The sequence below is a fragment of the Dermacentor variabilis genome, chromosome 2 (genome assembly GCF_050947875.1).
Source record: "Dermacentor variabilis isolate Ectoservices chromosome 2, ASM5094787v1, whole genome shotgun sequence".
Classification (NCBI taxonomy): Eukaryota; Metazoa; Arthropoda; class Arachnida; order Ixodida; family Ixodidae; genus Dermacentor; species Dermacentor variabilis.
Genome location: NC_134569.1, coordinates 182,415,676 through 182,432,462, shown reverse-complemented (window position 1 = coordinate 182,432,462; position 16,787 = coordinate 182,415,676). Strand labels below are relative to the sequence as shown.

Below are 16,787 nucleotides of genomic sequence, written 5' to 3'. Positions count from 1 at the left end.
TCATCACCTGTCGTTGTTTCGTGACTAACACTAGTGGCACTAACCCTCACCCGTAATGTGCCGTATTTACTCGAATGCAACATCCACTTTAAAAATATATTTATTGAGAAGTACCAGCCTCTCTATGGGTTCGAATACAAAACTAATGCTGCCATAGTGAAAAGCCATGGTCTTTTCTCTAATTATCCATGTGTGGTTTCAGTTGTAGCTGCTGCGGTGAGCTTGAGCCTGCTTCCTGAATTGGCTAAGCTACAGTACATTATAGACTATGCACTTAGCCTGAAAAACGTACGAGTCATTCATATTATAAAACGCCACGGAAAGCACATAAATAATATGATCCTCTCTGTTGACACTGTGAGTGTTAAACAGGCATCTGACAGCGATGTTAATGATACCTGGTTTTTGTAGTTCGGACGCGATAAATTTTCTTTGTCCAAGTAGAAACAAGTCGCATTTACTCTTTCTCGCTTACTGTGAAAAAAGAAATGCAGAACAATGTTAGTGAACAATCAACAATGCACTCAATAATTCTTAAAATATTCTTAAAGTATCCAAATCGAGCTGCGTATTTCAATCAAGAATATTTCCTTTTTCCTTTCCGGCTGTGAAAATTGGAAACGAATTGCAATCGGTTGCGCGTTTGGTCGCCACACCGGGAGAGAGCTCCACTGGACCTAACAGGCTGCTGTAGATATTGGTGATCATGCTATCGGCCAGTGTTATGTGGCCATAAATTAACTGTCCTCATTGTCCGCTATGATCTTCCTTTTTTTTTTTTGCAGTGGGACTGTACCTGGTCATGCTGTCGTTTGCTCCGCTGGCGATTTTTATTTCGTACCTGATGTCCGTTGTCTTCAGCTCAGAAGGCGGAGCATTTACTGCAACGTTGGTGGTGTTCGTTATAGGAGGTAACACGCTTCTGAATATTTGTCGAGATCAGCAGGAAATGTTTTTGAATGGTGCATCCTTTTCAACATCACTTAAAATACTCAAATATCCTAACTTTTTGTCACCAGATGGATCTCGACTTGTGTGTCGAAATTCTTCTTAGGTGAAAAAAATTATCGACGATTACGTTACTTCCTAATGCGAAATTTGAGCGCAGCAAATAAGCTGTTTCACCTTTTCGATAGATTGAGGCAAAGAAATCGAGCAACACATGTATGCGCTATCACAGAATTTTTTTTTTTTTTCACACGTATTCCTTTAACAAAGACTCCACTAGGTAAGCTTCTGCTTCGGCGGCACGCACCTCTGGATTCTGACGGCGACGGCGCTGGGCCTCTGCTCTGGCAGCTCGTTTAGCAGCAGCAGCAGACGGAGGACTTCCATCGGTCGTCTCGCTCATGGCTCAGAAAGAACTGGCAGATAATTTCGCAGTGGCGAACGGCAGCGGCAATTTCGGCTCGGGCGGTGCACATATACAGATCCGCCGCCACCGATCTGGCTCTCTGATTGCCACCGCACAGGGGTTGCATTGGAGGAGGAGCGAAGAAAGGAATTAAGTTCGAGCCGGCGCTTTGACAACCGGAGACTCGCAGGAAGAGGGGGGAGGGGGGCGGCGTGTACACCCAGCGGCAAACGATGGGGGCAGAAGCGCGCGCAGCAAGCGGACAACACGATAAAGGGAGGAGGGAAGAGATAGCAGCGACTGACTGTAACCGGCGCGTCGGCAACTGAAGAGCACCCTATCCGCCACACAAGAACAGGGGGGGGGGGACCCTTTCCTCCTCTTTCTGCATGGCGGCGACGGTGTTCTATGCAGTCGCGTTATCTTGACTCTCTAGCGGCGTCAGCGGCATCCAGCGGTATCAGTCGGTCGCTGCTAGCGCTGGGGGTATGAAAGGGGGGCGGAGCTGGTTACGAGGCCGACGACAACGCCGACGACGACGCGAAACCCAGGAACGGACGCCAAAGAGCTGCGCTCTAAAATAAGGACGACTGTCTGCAGGTAGATTGTACGGAACTAGACCGCTTGGTTTTAGCGACAATGCTGTTCAGTATGAACAATGAGGGGAAAACAGGATGTCAACTATGACAAACTTAACTGGAAATCCAATGGTTAAACATTATAGAATTCGTACTGTGCTGTCAAGTGTTCGACTAAACACCCGCTGGTCAGGTAAAATCATTTATAAAGAAGCAGGTCACGTACCACAGTCAAAGCAAAATGAAGTGTCGAGATTCCGCGCGGATCTCTTCTGTATGAGAGAAGAAAGCCGCACAGGGGTGCTATGCAGGATGCGCCGAGTTTGGCGAAACTCGGGATCTTCACGAGCTCTGGCGACACCCCAAGATGAAAGCACAAATGGTACCGAGACACAGTTTATCTTTCGACAAGCCTCCAGTTTCATTGGTTTATCTAGATTCACTCTGGGTGGCTATCATTGTTTGGGCGTTGCCTTCTGGGCGGTCGACAAACTGGGGCTCAAGGTGATCATACCGTCGGTGCATGGTCGCGCATTCTTTCACTTGTTTGTCGTTCCACCGAGTGCATTACACGCACAAGCGAGTTATAAAACAAATGCATTTAGTACAATATGATTCGTTATTTTAACGTTGTTTAAAAGCATTTTAACGCTGACAAGATGTACACTGAATGTGCATTCGGCTAATTTGTAATTTAGTACGCTTCGCGTTATACCACGAGGGAACGCTGTGGTGGCGTCATCACATCCATTCACCGGGCAAGCATGGCGGCTAAGCATCGGAGAGGCCCAGTGTAAACAAACTTCTGCAACGAGCTTGCAGTGGGCGACGTAGTGATCAGGCTCGACGATGGCCACTATTTCTTGGATAGTTCTGCTCCTCCGTGAGCAATCTTCGCGTGCACCCCGAAAGACTGCCAATAGCTTCGGCGATTTTACAGATCGTAACGCGCTCCTACTGTTCACGGCGTAATGCTGAACAAACAGCTTGTCCGGTGCTGCTTCTGTGAGTGCGCCGAGTTCCTCCACTCTGCGTAACTGCGAGCGTCACGAATATGGCATAGTGTGTGCAAAAGGAAGACAGCCGACATAGCTACGATGCGACAAGGAGGTGGTGCCGACGATGGATCTCGCAACCAACACAGTGAAGGAGACATCGACAAGCTGCAGATAAGTATACTTCTACTGTTTCATCGTTCATGACCGGACTTACCCTGCCACCTTCGTTATCCTCCAACAGTGTTCACGAGACGTCATTCTCGGCATGGACTTCCTGAACCAACATGGCGCAATCATAGGCCTGAAATCAAACTCGATAACGCTGTCGGAAGATCAAGCGATACCGCCGGAGAGCTCTCGTAGTCCCCACGCCTTGAGTATGCTCGAAGATCAAGTGAGCATCCCGCCGCGCTCCAGCAATATTATTTCCGTCGGCACCGAAACACCCGCTGACGTAGAAGGCGTCATCGAGGGCGACCAACATCTACTGCTCGACCATGAAATTTGCGTCGCAAGAGGGATCGCTCGACTTCACGGAGAGAAAGCGGAAGTAATGCTAACTTCAGCCAAGGGTTCAAGCACATCAACAAGGGCACGACAATCGCGTACATCGAGGAAATTGTGGAAACCAGCAATGCCCTGTCCTCTCGGATTCTGCCGCATCTACCCCGATGAGCATAGGTCAAGAGCCAGACCTCGACGTAAATCCAAGTCTTCCTATGAGTAAGCAGCAACAGATCAGAAGTATTCTCCGACGATAGAAAGACTGCTTTTCGACGTCATCGAGGATTCGACAAACACCAGTTGCAAAGCATCCCATAATAACCGAAAAGTGCGCTCGACCACTCCGCCAGAGCCCTTACCGACTTGCGACGCGAGAACGTGAAGCTATTAGGCAACAAGTCGACGAAATGCTGCGCGACGACAGCATCCAGCCGTCGAAAAGCCCGTGGGCATCTCCTATAGTCCTGGTGAAGAAAAAGGACGGAAACCTACGCTTCCGCGTCGATTATCGTCGACTGAACAAGATCGCGAAGAAGGACGTGTACGATCTCCCACGGATATACGACGCATTGGATCGGGTCTTCAACGCTAAATACTTCTCGTCGATAGGCCTCAAGTCTGGCTACTGGCAAATAGAAGTCGACGAGAGAGATCGAAAAAAGACCGCCTTCATCACGCCAGACGGCCTCTACGAGTTCTAGGTCATGTCATTCGGGCTATGCTCGGCGCCTGCAACGTTTCAGCGCGTCATGGACACGTTGTTAGCAGGATTAAAGTGGCAGACGTGTCTCGTTTACTTGGATTACGTCGTTGTCTTCGCCGGAAATTTCGACGATCACCTTAGGCGGCTTGCGACAGTATTAGAGGCCATCAAGTCATCGGGGCTCACTCTGAAGCCGGAAAAGTGCCGCTTCGCTTACGATGAGCGTCTGCTCCTAGGCCACGTCGTCAGCAAATCTGGAGTTCCCCCGACCCGCAGAAGACAGCTGCCATCGCAAAGCTGCCGCAGCCAATCGACAAGAAGGCAGTGCGCAGATTCTTTGGCATGTGTGCCTACTATAGGCGCTTTGTCAAGAACTTTCCACGCATCGCAGAACCGCTAACACATCTAACCAAATGTGATGTCGAGTTCAAGTGGGAAACGCCGCAGACCGACGCATTTCAAGAACTCAAACGACGCATGCAGTCGCCGCCGATACTTGTACACTTCGACTAGGACACCGATACCGAAATACACACTGACGCCAGTAGCCTAGGCCTCGGTGCCGTCCTATTCCAGAGGAAAGACAGACTTGAACGGCTGATATCGTATGCTAGCCGGTCGCTGTCAAAAGCGGAAGGCAATTATTCTACGACTGAAAAGGAATGCCTCGCCATCATTTGGGCTACAGCAAAATTCCGCCCTTACTGCTATGGCAGGCCATTCAAAGCCATCAGCGACCATCACGCGTTGTGTTGGCTAGCTAACTTAAAGGACCCTTCAGGACGGCTGGCGTGGTGGAGCCTCAGACTGCAAGAATATGACGCCACGGTAATATACAAGTCCGGAAGAAAACACTCTGACGCCGACTTCTTATCACGGGCCCCCATCGATCACCCGCCGCAAGACGATGAGTACGACGACGCCTTTTTTGGAATAATAAGCGCGGAAGACTTCACTAAACAGCAACGAGCAGACCCCGAGCTAAGAGGCTTCGTCGAGTATTCGGAAGGGAACACCGACGTTGTGCCTAGGGCATTTAAGCGCGGGTTGTCTTCGTTCACGCTACAAAACAACCTAATCGTGAAGAACTTTTCACCAGTCGGCGCCAGCTACCTTCTTGTTGTACCGTCAGCACTGCGTCCAGAAGTAGTGCACGTCCTACACAACGATCCAACCGCTGGGCACCTCGGATTCTCCCGGACGCTGTCGAGGATACAGGAAAGGTATTACTGGCCGCGTCTGACCGCCGACGTCGCCCGTTATGTCAAGACATGCCGAGACTGTCAGCGACGCAAGACACCACCGACAAGGCCAGCAGGATTACTACAGCCGGTCGAACCTCCTCGCCGACCGTTCTAGCAGATTGGGATGGATTTGTTGGGGGCCGTTTCCGACGTCAACATCCGGGAATAAGTGGATCGTCGTGGCGACGGACTATCTCACCCGTTTCGCTGCAAATAAGGCTCTACCAAAAGGCAGCGCAGCCAAAGTGGCGAAATTTTTTGTCGAGAACATCCTGCTGCGACATGGTGCCCCAGAAGTCCTCATAACTGACAGAGGAACGGCTTTTACGGCAGAGCTCACCCAAGCCCTTCTGCAGTACAGCCAGACAAGCCACAGGAGGACAACCGGCTACCATCCGCAAACGAATGGTTTCACAGAGCGCTTAAACAAGACCCTCGCCGACATTCTAGCAATGTACGTCGACGTCGAGCACAAGACGTGGGACGTGGTCCTGCCGTATGTAACCTTCGCTCACAACACGGCGGTGCAAGAAACAACACAGATCACGCCGTTCAAGTTGACGTACGGCAGGAACCCGACGACGACGCTCGACGCTATGCTGCCGCACGTCACTGACGAAGAGAATGTTGACGTCGCTACCTATCTCCAGCGCGTCGAAGAAGCCCGACAGCTCGCCCGCCTACGGATCAAGAACCAGCAGCGTACCGAAAGCCGACACTACAACCCCCGACGACCCTACGTGGAGTACCAGCCCGGTGACCGTGTTTTGGTGTGGACACCGATACGCCGACGAAGAGTCAGTGAGAAACTATTGCGACGCTACTTCGGACCCTACAAGGTCATTTGATGTATTGGCGCATTAGACTATGAGGTCGTGCCAGACGGCATTCCGCATTGACAGCGGCGCCGCGCACGATCTGAAGTGGTTCACGTGGTGCGTCTTAAGCCCTTTTACGCACGCTGACGAACTTCCTTAGTTTCTTGTTTCTTTGCTACGGGTGTTCTTGTATATTATTTTCGTTTGTTTGCAGCATCGGGTCCATGCTTTTTTTTAAAGAGGGCTGTATTGACACGTGTACACGTTTATCTTTCTCGGGTGACCACGTTTCACCGCTTAACAAATGTTATCACGCAGCGCAGGACGCACCTGCCTGTATAGGAAGTTTCTGGAATGTTATCGATGGTTCAATCCGCTGTCTGTTACCGAACCTTGTGTAATCTGATTGCATGTATGCGCGACGCGAATAGTGTAGAACTTTGTGGAAGACACGCGGGTCCCAGCGATTAGTCTGGAAAATTCGACGACTGATGTATGAAAGCCGACGCGCTTGACCCGCTGATCAGATTTTGGCGATTGCCGACTGTGTGCGCCGTTGTCGCCGTTCTTTAAGAGTAGCCTGATTTTGTGGGCACAAGTTCGCCCAATAAAAGTTAGTTTCGTCTTTCACAATATTGCTACTGTGTTCTTAATACGGTCACTCCACGTGACAATATATATATATATATATATATATATATATATATATATATATATATATATATATATACGATTTATTATAAGGCACTAGGCACAGTCCAGTTGCACTGGCAGTAGACGAACGCTGATTGCGCGCACAGCCGACACAAGGGCGCCTTCTTCGTCTTCCTCTCCACCACATTGGCCCCCGGGAGAGAAGAGCAGCCATCCTGGCGACTTACGGCGCAAGTAGGAGGAAGAGGTCATAGTACGGCTTAAGTCGGTTGACATGAACCGTGTCACGCCCGCGATGCCTATGGTCGGGTGAAGGCGTCACAGGTACTACAACGTAGGTGACAGCGGAGGTACGGTCCATGACGCGGTAGGGGCCATCATAGCGTGCAAGGAGTTTGGTCGAAAGGCCAGGGCTGTGAGGCGGGACCCACAACCAAACAAGGGATCCAGTTGGGAAAATGTGTAAGCGCGCCACTGTCACGCCGCAGCTTTTGACGACCTTGAGCAGCGGTCGTAAGGGTTCGCTCGAGCTGCCTACAGTCCTCGGCGTATTTGGCGGCTTCAGAAACAGGCGTGCATTCGGAAGAGTCGGGTTGGTATGGGAGCAGTGTGTCCATAGTACACGAGGGCTCTCGTCCATACAGCAGAAAAAAGGGCGAAAAGCCAGTGGTAGCTTGTGTGGCCGTATTATAGGCATACGTGACGAACGGCAAAACAGTGTCCCAGTTACTGTGATCCGAGGCGACGTACATAGTCAACATGTCACCGAGTGTGCGGTTGAACCTCTCTGTCAAGCCGTCCGTTTGCGGGTGGTAGGCTGTAGACTTGCGGTGAACGATGCCGCATGCAGCGAGAAGGGATTGATTTACTTCGGACAAGAAGACACGTCCCCTGTCGCTGAGCAGTTCGCGTGGTGGGCCATGTCGAAGAACGAAGTTCCGCAAGATGAAGAACGCAACTTCGCGCGCAGAGGCTGCCGGGAGTGCGGCAGTCTCGGCGTAGCGCGTCAAGTGGTCGACACCTGCAATTATCCATCGGTTACCCGAGAAGCTGCAGGGAAGTGGCCCGTATAGGTCAATGCCGACGCGATCGAAGGTCCGAACAGGGCAGGGCATCGGCTGTAGCTCACCAGGAGGGCGCTGTGGAATTTTACGCCGTTGGCACGCCGTGCAAGCGCGTACGTACTGGCGCACGAAGTGATACATGCCGTGCCAGTAGAAACGCTGCCTTAGCTGAGTATACGTTTTCAGAACACCGGCGTGACCATTATGAGGAGCAGCATGAAAATAAGCGCATATGTCCGAACGCATGTGTCGTGGTATCACCAGGAGCCATTTGCGACCATCAGGCAAATAATTTCTGCGGTAAAGGACGTTGTCACGGACAGTAAAGTGAGCGGCTTGGCGACGAAGTGTTCGAGGAGAGGGTGTGGCGGATGGGGCGTGGAGGAAATTCAGCATAGTTGAAATCAGGGGATCCTTACGCTGCTCGTCCGGCATATCAGCGACGTTGAAGGCTGACATGGATGCGAAGAGCGGAGACACTGAAGCCGCATCACAAGGTAGCGGTGATCGGGAAAGCGCATCGGCGTTAGACTGCTTTCTGCCCGATCGGTAGACAACGCGGATATCATATTCTTGTAAGCGGAGTGCCCATCTGCCTAGGCGACCTGACGGATCCTCCAACGAGGACAGCCAGCAAAGTGAATGGTGGTCGGTGACAATGTCAAAAGGGCGACCATATAGGTATGGACGAAATTTGACGCGCGCCCAAATAATGGCCAAGCACTCCTTTTCTGTTACCGAGTAGTTGGCTTCTGCCTTCTTTAAAGTGCGGCTCGCATACGCGACGACGCACTCGTCATAGCCGACTTTCCGTTGTGCGAGGACTGCACCAAGTCCGATGCCGCTGGCGTCCGTATGTACCTCTGTAAGCGCTGTGGGATCGTAGTGTCGAAGAATCGGTGGCGAAGTAAGTAGGCTACGTAGTTGCTGGAAGGCTTCGTCACAGGAAGTTGACCACGCGGAGATGCCGCTGGTAGCGGTAAGCAAATTGGTCAGTGGTGCGACGACAGTCGCAAAATTGCGCACAAAACGCCGAAAGTAAGAGCAGAGCCCTATAAAGCTGCGGAGCGCCTTAAGAGTAGTGGGCATCGGAAACTCTGCGACCGCGCGAAGCCTCGCTGTGTCAGGAAGCACATTGTCCTTCGATACAACGTGACCCAATATTGTTAACTTGCGAGCAGCAAAACGGCACTTTTTGATGTTAAGTTGGAGGCCAGCAGAGGTGAGGCAGGTCAGTATCTCACACAAGCAAACGAGGTGCGTCGGGAAATCTGGCGAAAACACCACGATATCGTCAAGGTAGCACAGACATGTTTTCCACTTGTAGTTGCGAATGGTGGTGTCCAACATACGCACGAAAGTAGCGGGCGCGTTGCAGAGCCTGAATGGCATTACAGTAAATTCGTACAAGCCATCGGGCGTGATGAAAGCTGTCTTCTCACAGTCATCATCTGCCATGGGCACTTGCCAATAGCCGAAGTGAAGATCCAAAGATAAGAAGTACTCCGCGCCTTGCAAGATGTCGAGGGCGTCATCTATCCGAGGCAGCGGATAGGCATCTTTACGAGTGATCTTATTGAGTCGTCGGTAATCCACACAGAAGCGTATTGACCCGTCCTTCTTGCGTACTAATACTACAGGAGACGCCCAAGGACTGTGGGAAGGGCGAATGACGCCACGGTGGAGCATGTCGTCGACCTGCTCATTAATGTTCTGTCGCTCGGCTGCCGACACGCGGTATGGTCGCTGGCGTAAAGGAGGATGGGAACCAGTGTGTACGCTGTGAGTGACGGTTGCCGTACGCCCCAGAGATAGTTGTTCACAGTCAAACGACGAGCGAAAATTCTGAAGAAGCGCGAGGATTTGCTTGGCGATACGGAGGCGGCAGATCGGCGTCTACGACAGATTCAAGACCGTCTGACGACGACGACGACAATGATGATGATGATGATGTGCACAGCACGGGAGAAGTGAGGACTTCGAGTTCATAACAGGCCGTGTCGTCGGAAGCATGGAGAATGTGAAGCGGGTCAAGGGGCTGAACATGACCTAGTGATTCGCCGCGCAGTAACGTCACAGGGTAGTGAGACGGGTTACACACAAGCATTCAGGATAATCCAGACACAGTGGTGAGGACGGCAAATGGGAGAGGTAGGGCCTTGCGACGTAGAAAAATAGGCGATGGTGTAAAAAGTACTGTAGCGTCTGGCGCGGTAGAGCAAGAGACGGACACAAGCACACACATGTCCGGTGGTATGTCCGTATCGGACACAATAGTGAGCTTGGAGGCTTTTTGTTCAGAGGGGTCAGGCAGCGGGGCATCGGCAAGCGGGAAAAGCGCCACTTCGGCCCGGGCACAGTCGATGACGGCACGATGGTGAGACAAGAACTCCCAGCCGAGAATAATGTCATGTGAACTTGATGACGGGTGGATGGCTGAAGGATGGTGGGCAGATTGTTCTAGAAAAACTGGCCACCCTGTATACGCAATGCCTCATAACTTCGAGCGTTCCGGAATCTTGGAAGAACGCTAACTTAATACTAATCCATAAGAAAGGGGACGCCAAAGACTTGAAAAATTATAGACCGATCAGCTTACTGTCAGTTGCCTACAAACTATTTACTAAAGTAATCGCGAATAGAATCAGGAGCACTTCAGACTTCCGTCAACCAAAGGACCAGGCAGGATTCCGTAAAAGCTACTCAACAATGGACCGTATTCACACTATCAATCAGATGATAGAGAAATGTGCGGAATGTAAACCAACCCTTGTATATAGCTTGCATAGATTACAAGAAAGCATTTGATTCAGTCGAAACCTCAGCAGTCATGGAGGCATTAAGGAATCAGGGTGTAGACGAGCCGTATGTAAAAATACTGAAAGATATCGAGAGCGGCTCCACAGCCACCGTAGTCCTCCATAAATAAAGCAACAAAATCCCAATAAAGAAAGGCGTCAGGCAGGGTGTTACGATCTCTCCAATGCTATTCACCGCGTGTTTACAGGAGGTATTCAAAGACCTGGATTGGGAAGAATTGGTGAATGACGGTTAATGGGGAATACCTTAGTAACTTGCGATTCGCTGATATTGCCTTGCTCAGTAACTCAGGAGACCAATTGCAATGAATGCTCACTGACCTGGGGAGGTAAAGCAGAAGGGTGGGTCTGAAAATTAATCTGCAGAAAACTAAAGTAATGTTTAACAGTCTGGGAAGAGAACAGCAGTTTACGATAGGTAGCGAGGCACTGGAAGTGGTAAGGGAATACATCTACTTAGGACAGGTAGCCACCGCGGATCCGGATCATGAGACTGAAACAATCAGAAGAATAAGAATGGCCTGGGGTGCGTTTGGCAGGCATTCTCAGATCATGAACAGCAGGTTGCCATTATCCCTCAAGAGAAAAGTGTATAACAGCTGTGTCTTACCAGTACTCACGTACGGGGAAGAAAGCTGGAGGCTCACGAAAAGTTTTCTACCTAAATTGAGAACGATGCAACGATCTATGGAAAGAAGAATGATAGGTGTAACGTTAAGGGATAAGAAAAGAGCAGATTGGGTGAGTTAACAAACGCGAGTTAATGACATCTTAGTTGAAATCAAGAAAAATAAATGGGGGCATGGGCAGGACATGTAATCAGGAGGGAAGATAACCGATGGTCATTAAGGGTTACGTACTAGATTCCAAGGGAAGGGAAGCGTAGCAGGGGGAGGCAGAAAGTTAGGTGGGCGGATGACATTCAGAAGTTTGCAGGGACAACATGGCCAGAATTAGTACATGACCGGGGTTGTTGGAGAAGTATGGGAGAGGCGTTTGCCCTGCAGTGGGCGTAACCAGGCTGATGATGATGATGATGAAACGCACAATAGACGCACACTCGGCGTAGGCGCAGGTATGCAAATCAGCCGCCGAAAGCACCGGTACCCGTCCAAAACGTTTCCATCGGCGTGCGTCAGAGGGCAGCACAGGAACACGAAAAAGGCGGAAGTATAACGCCCTCCCTCCTCCACTCCTCCCGGTGCATCACAACGTTGGGTGCCTCGCGCCCCACGGAAGACCGCCGCGCTTCCTCGCTCCGCTTCCGTCCCTTTCGCGCGGGCCAGATTGAGCTGCGATCGCCATCTCCCCTCGCATGCTCTCACTCGCACATACAGCGTAGGGTGCGCGGCGACTGTGGTGCCACCTTTGGACAGGGTCGCCATATCGCTCCAACCACACGTAGCCAAATTGGCCTCCGCAGTAGCCCAAAGGTAGCCAAAAGCAAAACTTTTGGTAGCCCAAAAGTAGCCAAAAAGCTTTGTCTTTTTGTGAAGGTATTTCTTAAGCATATTGAATTCATTTTCGGGAAGAATACCTACATATTAGTTTTTCCACTAATATGTAGTTTCCACTATGACCACGAATGACTTCCGCGCGCATCGTCACAGAGGCCATGCGACACGGAAAACTGATGCTGCACAACCGCAAGAAGTGCAGAAACACTGGCATGCAGACAAATTCATAAGGCGAATGCGGCCTTCATTGCAAACGCACTGAATTATTGTTCACAGAGCACCAAAAATCACGAAAAAACAACACACAAATAGCAACGCGCAATAAACATGCTAAGCAGTGGCATGCATTCAGGCGTTCAGTATTATTACTTACAACTCATGATAATATCGCTTAACACCACACAATGCACTAAACAAAAAACTACAAAAGATTGCAAGACAAAGTCTAACACAAATAGATGGTGGTTAGTACAAAACCTAGTACGATATATGGACATAAAGTATGCTATGATTACACATCACGAGTTTATTGCGAAGGGGAACTGCTTGGTCCATGCAAAATGTCAGAGCTGAAACGGGACGAAAATTCCTGACCTGGTTTAATATCCTTGCAGCAGCCTCCGTTCCTGGTCAATCCAAACTTCACGTGGAGGAGCGCTACCAATGTCTCGTCCGACATTCTATTTGGAAGGTCGGTTTTAATGAGCAAGACCTGGCTGAACACTCGTTCGACGGTGGCATTTGATACGAGTAGTGATAGCAAATACAGGAGGAGGGTTTGGAGTTGTGTAGGGAACGGATGGCTGTGGTGGCTGTGGGGCAACGGAAGAGAATATGTTCTACGTTGGCGTTGGAGCAGGGCCAATTTGGGCAGGAAGGGTCCGAGCGAATTGTCACTTAGGCGCCATGCGGCAGGCAGGAAATTCGGCAAATTTTAGTTAGGTTCAGCTGGTGTGTTCTCCCTTCGTACTGGCGCCGCGGTCACCCGCGGCGAACCGTCAACGGGAGTTAAAAGCATCTCATGCTTAAAACGTAGGACGCCGAAAGCTCACATGTGGAGACAGCAACAGTCTGTGTTCGTTGGCGCGCGCGCGCGGGTAGCGTTAGTTCGCGGATGGAGACGTGTTTCCTGAAGCCAGCTTTCTTAATTAAAATCATCAAAGGCCGCAATCCTTGATCTTTTGACATGCATATGTGCTCTCTAACATAGAACTTGCAAATTCTTATTTTGTAACAGAGGCGCTTAATTTCTTTGACCTGCTGTAGTCTGCATTTTGATTCCAGCGTTTTTCATTTGTGCTTAACTATTTCAACTTTCTTTTTAGACAGAAAAAGATGTAGCCCAAAAATAGCCACAGCTAAAAAAATATTCTGACGCCAACTCGTACAAAAAGTAGCCCAATTTGGCTATTGATAGCCCAGTCTGGCAACCCTGCCTTTGGACTTTATACTGAACCTTACGGCGACAGCAACGCCGGCGCCGATGTTAGAAATGCGCTTCGAGTGTCCCTATAATTGCAGTCGCAATAAATGTGGAAGCACTCGCTGCTGTGTCTTTAGATTTTTAGAACCATGCGCTGCCATAATTTCCCATTATTACCGCTCCTCTTAATGACATGGATGATAAGCATAAAAAGTAGACTAGAGGTGTGTAAATTGGCTTACAATCTTTTACCGAAATGTGATGGTGTAATGATAAAACATAATCTTTCGAATTGACTCTACGCGGAGGCCATTTCTTTACAGAAAGTCGGAGTCATGTTGAGCTTCTTAAAGGTTTTTGTGGGGAGATCAGTGCGTGTTCATTGATCAGCCAATGATGTGCAAATATATGGAAGCTATATGTCGGAGGCAATCGAATACACATTCCTAGATGCGTAGATCAAGCAGCGAAACAAACACATAATCTAAACACAAAGCAATAGAAACGTAGCAATAGCAAAACATCAAATAAGAAGATTTGCAATAAATACGCATAGTAGTAAGAACTGTCTGAAAATGAGTCGGCTCCTGCACTTACACTTGATAGCTGGAGCCTCTGCTTAAATCTGAAGTGCATCCGAGACACGGATGAAACCGCTCAGTGGGTAGGACGCCTGGCTTGGCTTCAGGAGGTGTGTGATTCGAAACTGACATCCTTACGCCCACCGGTGTATAAGACGGGTACAAGCGACTCCTCCGCCAGGGATCCGGCTCCAGGGCCAAGTTTCTTGGGAGAGGTTCGCGCAAACCACTGTGGTTCCTGTGGAAGAAAGAAGACGCACAAAGCATAAATCAAATCTCAAAAGGGGATCTGGGCAGCTCGCAGAAACTATTGCGCCAAAGTAGTGGACAACAGCAAAGAAAATGGGTTTTAACCTGAATCTAGGGACGCAGAAACAGTATTTCGGCTACGCGAAATGCAGTAAAAAATAAAGCATTAGATAAGGAAAAAAACACAAACAACCGAGCAATTAAATTACTCAAAGTGCGATTGTTTTAGAAGGAATAAATATAACGCTGTCTGACGTAATAGTTCTGCGGAAAGCCACAAGGTGGAGAGAAGTAATTAAAGGTAAGATGAGACATCCACCCAAACGTAGCAAATTGCTACATCATTTTCCCTTTATTAATTACTTCTCCCCGCCATGTGGGATTCCGCATAACTATTACGTCAAACTCTTGCCTTTGGTTCGAGTTGTTGATGAATTCCACTTCGCCCTGCCATCTGCTAGACGCCTGGTTAGCTGATGGTAGAACGGCTGCCGCGAAAAGGCGGTGGTCCCGGGTTCGAGTCTCGGAACAGGACGAATTTTTCTTCAACTTTGAGGCTTTTTCTTTCGAGGAACCCGTATGGGTTTCCTTTGTAGCAATTTGCTACGTTTGGATGGATGTCTAATTTTCCTTTAATTAATGATGCTGTTTCTTGAAGTTTTACCAAGGAGGACGAATTATTGTAGCAAAATTGCGTCAATGGTTGCAATGGATGCATAAACCATTCGGCACGCTCCAGCATCCTCGTGTCTAATTTGCAATCCAGCGAGTCCCTCAACAAAAAGTTGTACGATATTAGCATCTAAGCCAATTAAGCACTTCGATTGTGCTTGGGGCCTTTGACCTGCTGTCCTGGAAACCTTGCAATCTTCATTTGATACTTGGAAATTCGCTCTTGAATACGTATGATGATTTTTGGCTGTACAGTGTATATTGAGGAAGGAATAGTGGCGATTGCTGCAATACGTAGAATGACAAATGCAGAAGGTAAGCAATACTGGAGCCTTCAAAGCTTTCGAATTTGAATGCTACGCGCCATCGTGTAATACACATTTCTCTGATTTAAGGCAGTGACTGTCTCTGGTATTATTGCATGTCATCAAAAAGAAGAGCTGTCAAGGAAGCGCTGATATAAACGATAACTAAGAAAATTTCTACGACGTGGACTCCATCGTCAACATCCTCATCGTCATCCTGTTTTCTGTACACTACAGGAAGAAGGCCTCTCCCTGCGATCTCCAATTAACTCGGTCCTGCGCCATCTGATTCCAACTTGCGCCTGAGGATTTCCTATTTTCATCATTCCATCTTTTGTCATCCTCGACTGCGCTTTCCTTGTCTTGGCACTCATTCTGTAACCCTAATGGTTCACATGTCAATTAGAATATCGGTCCGCACCATCCTCTCTGATCCACACCACTATTTTCCTGTCTCTTAATTTGAAGCCTAAGATTCCTCGTTCTATTGCTCTTTATGCGGTCGTTAACTTGTTCTCGAGCTTCTTTATCATAATCTCCAAGTGTCTGCCCCGTATGCTAGAACCGGTAGAATGCATTTATTGTACACTTCTCTTTTCAATGATAGTGGTAAGCTTCCATTCAGGATCTGGCAATGTCTGCCTCATGCACTCCAACCCATTTTTATTCTTCTGTGAATTTCCTTCTCATGATCAGGGTTCCCTCTGAGTAATCGACCTAGCTAACTGTACTCCTTCGCCGACAGGCTGAATGGCCATCCTGAACTCTTGTTCCCTTGCCGGGCAATTGATCATTATTTGTCTTCTGCATATTGATCGCCAACCCCACTTTTACACTTTCTCTGTTAAGGTCCTGAATCATTTCTCAGTGTTGCTGAACACGACAAGGTCATCTGCGTACGGAAGGTTAACGAGATATTCGCCGTTGGTCCTCACTCCTCAGCCTTCCCAGTTTAATAGCTTGAATACTTCTTTCAAGCATTCAGTGAATAGAACTGGATAAATTGTGCCTCCTTGCCTGACCCTCTATAGTCCCCTTTCTTTATAGATCCCTTCCACACTCTACTTTTCTTGTAGAGAATTCGGGTAGCTGTATAATCTTTGTACATATCTTCCAGGATATTTACGTAAGCCTCATGCAGTCCTTGATTACGTAATGCCTCTAATGCTGGTATCTCTACTGAATCGAATCCCTTTTCGTATTTTATGAACTCCATATATAGAGGCTGATTGTACTCTGCAGATTTCTCGATTACCTGATTAATGACACGGATGTGAAATTGTAGAGCAGTCTTTCCTGAAGCCAGCCGGTTTTCTTGGTTGAATAAAGTGTTGCCCTTATTCTACAGGAAATTATCATGGTGA

General features: G+C 48.9%; 1 protein-coding gene across 1 annotated transcript in view; it reads left to right on the top strand.

Annotated features, from left to right (window-relative positions):
* The window catches only part of LOC142570581 (ATP-binding cassette sub-family A member 2-like), a 92,683-nt gene that overhangs the window by 39,430 nt on the left and 36,466 nt on the right, over positions 1-16,787 (top strand). Inside the window, exon 4 of the mRNA XM_075678952.1 lies at positions 786-911. Within this exon, the coding sequence (XP_075535067.1) occupies positions 786-911 (126 nt within the window). The remainder of the gene's footprint in view (positions 1-785; positions 912-16,787) is intronic.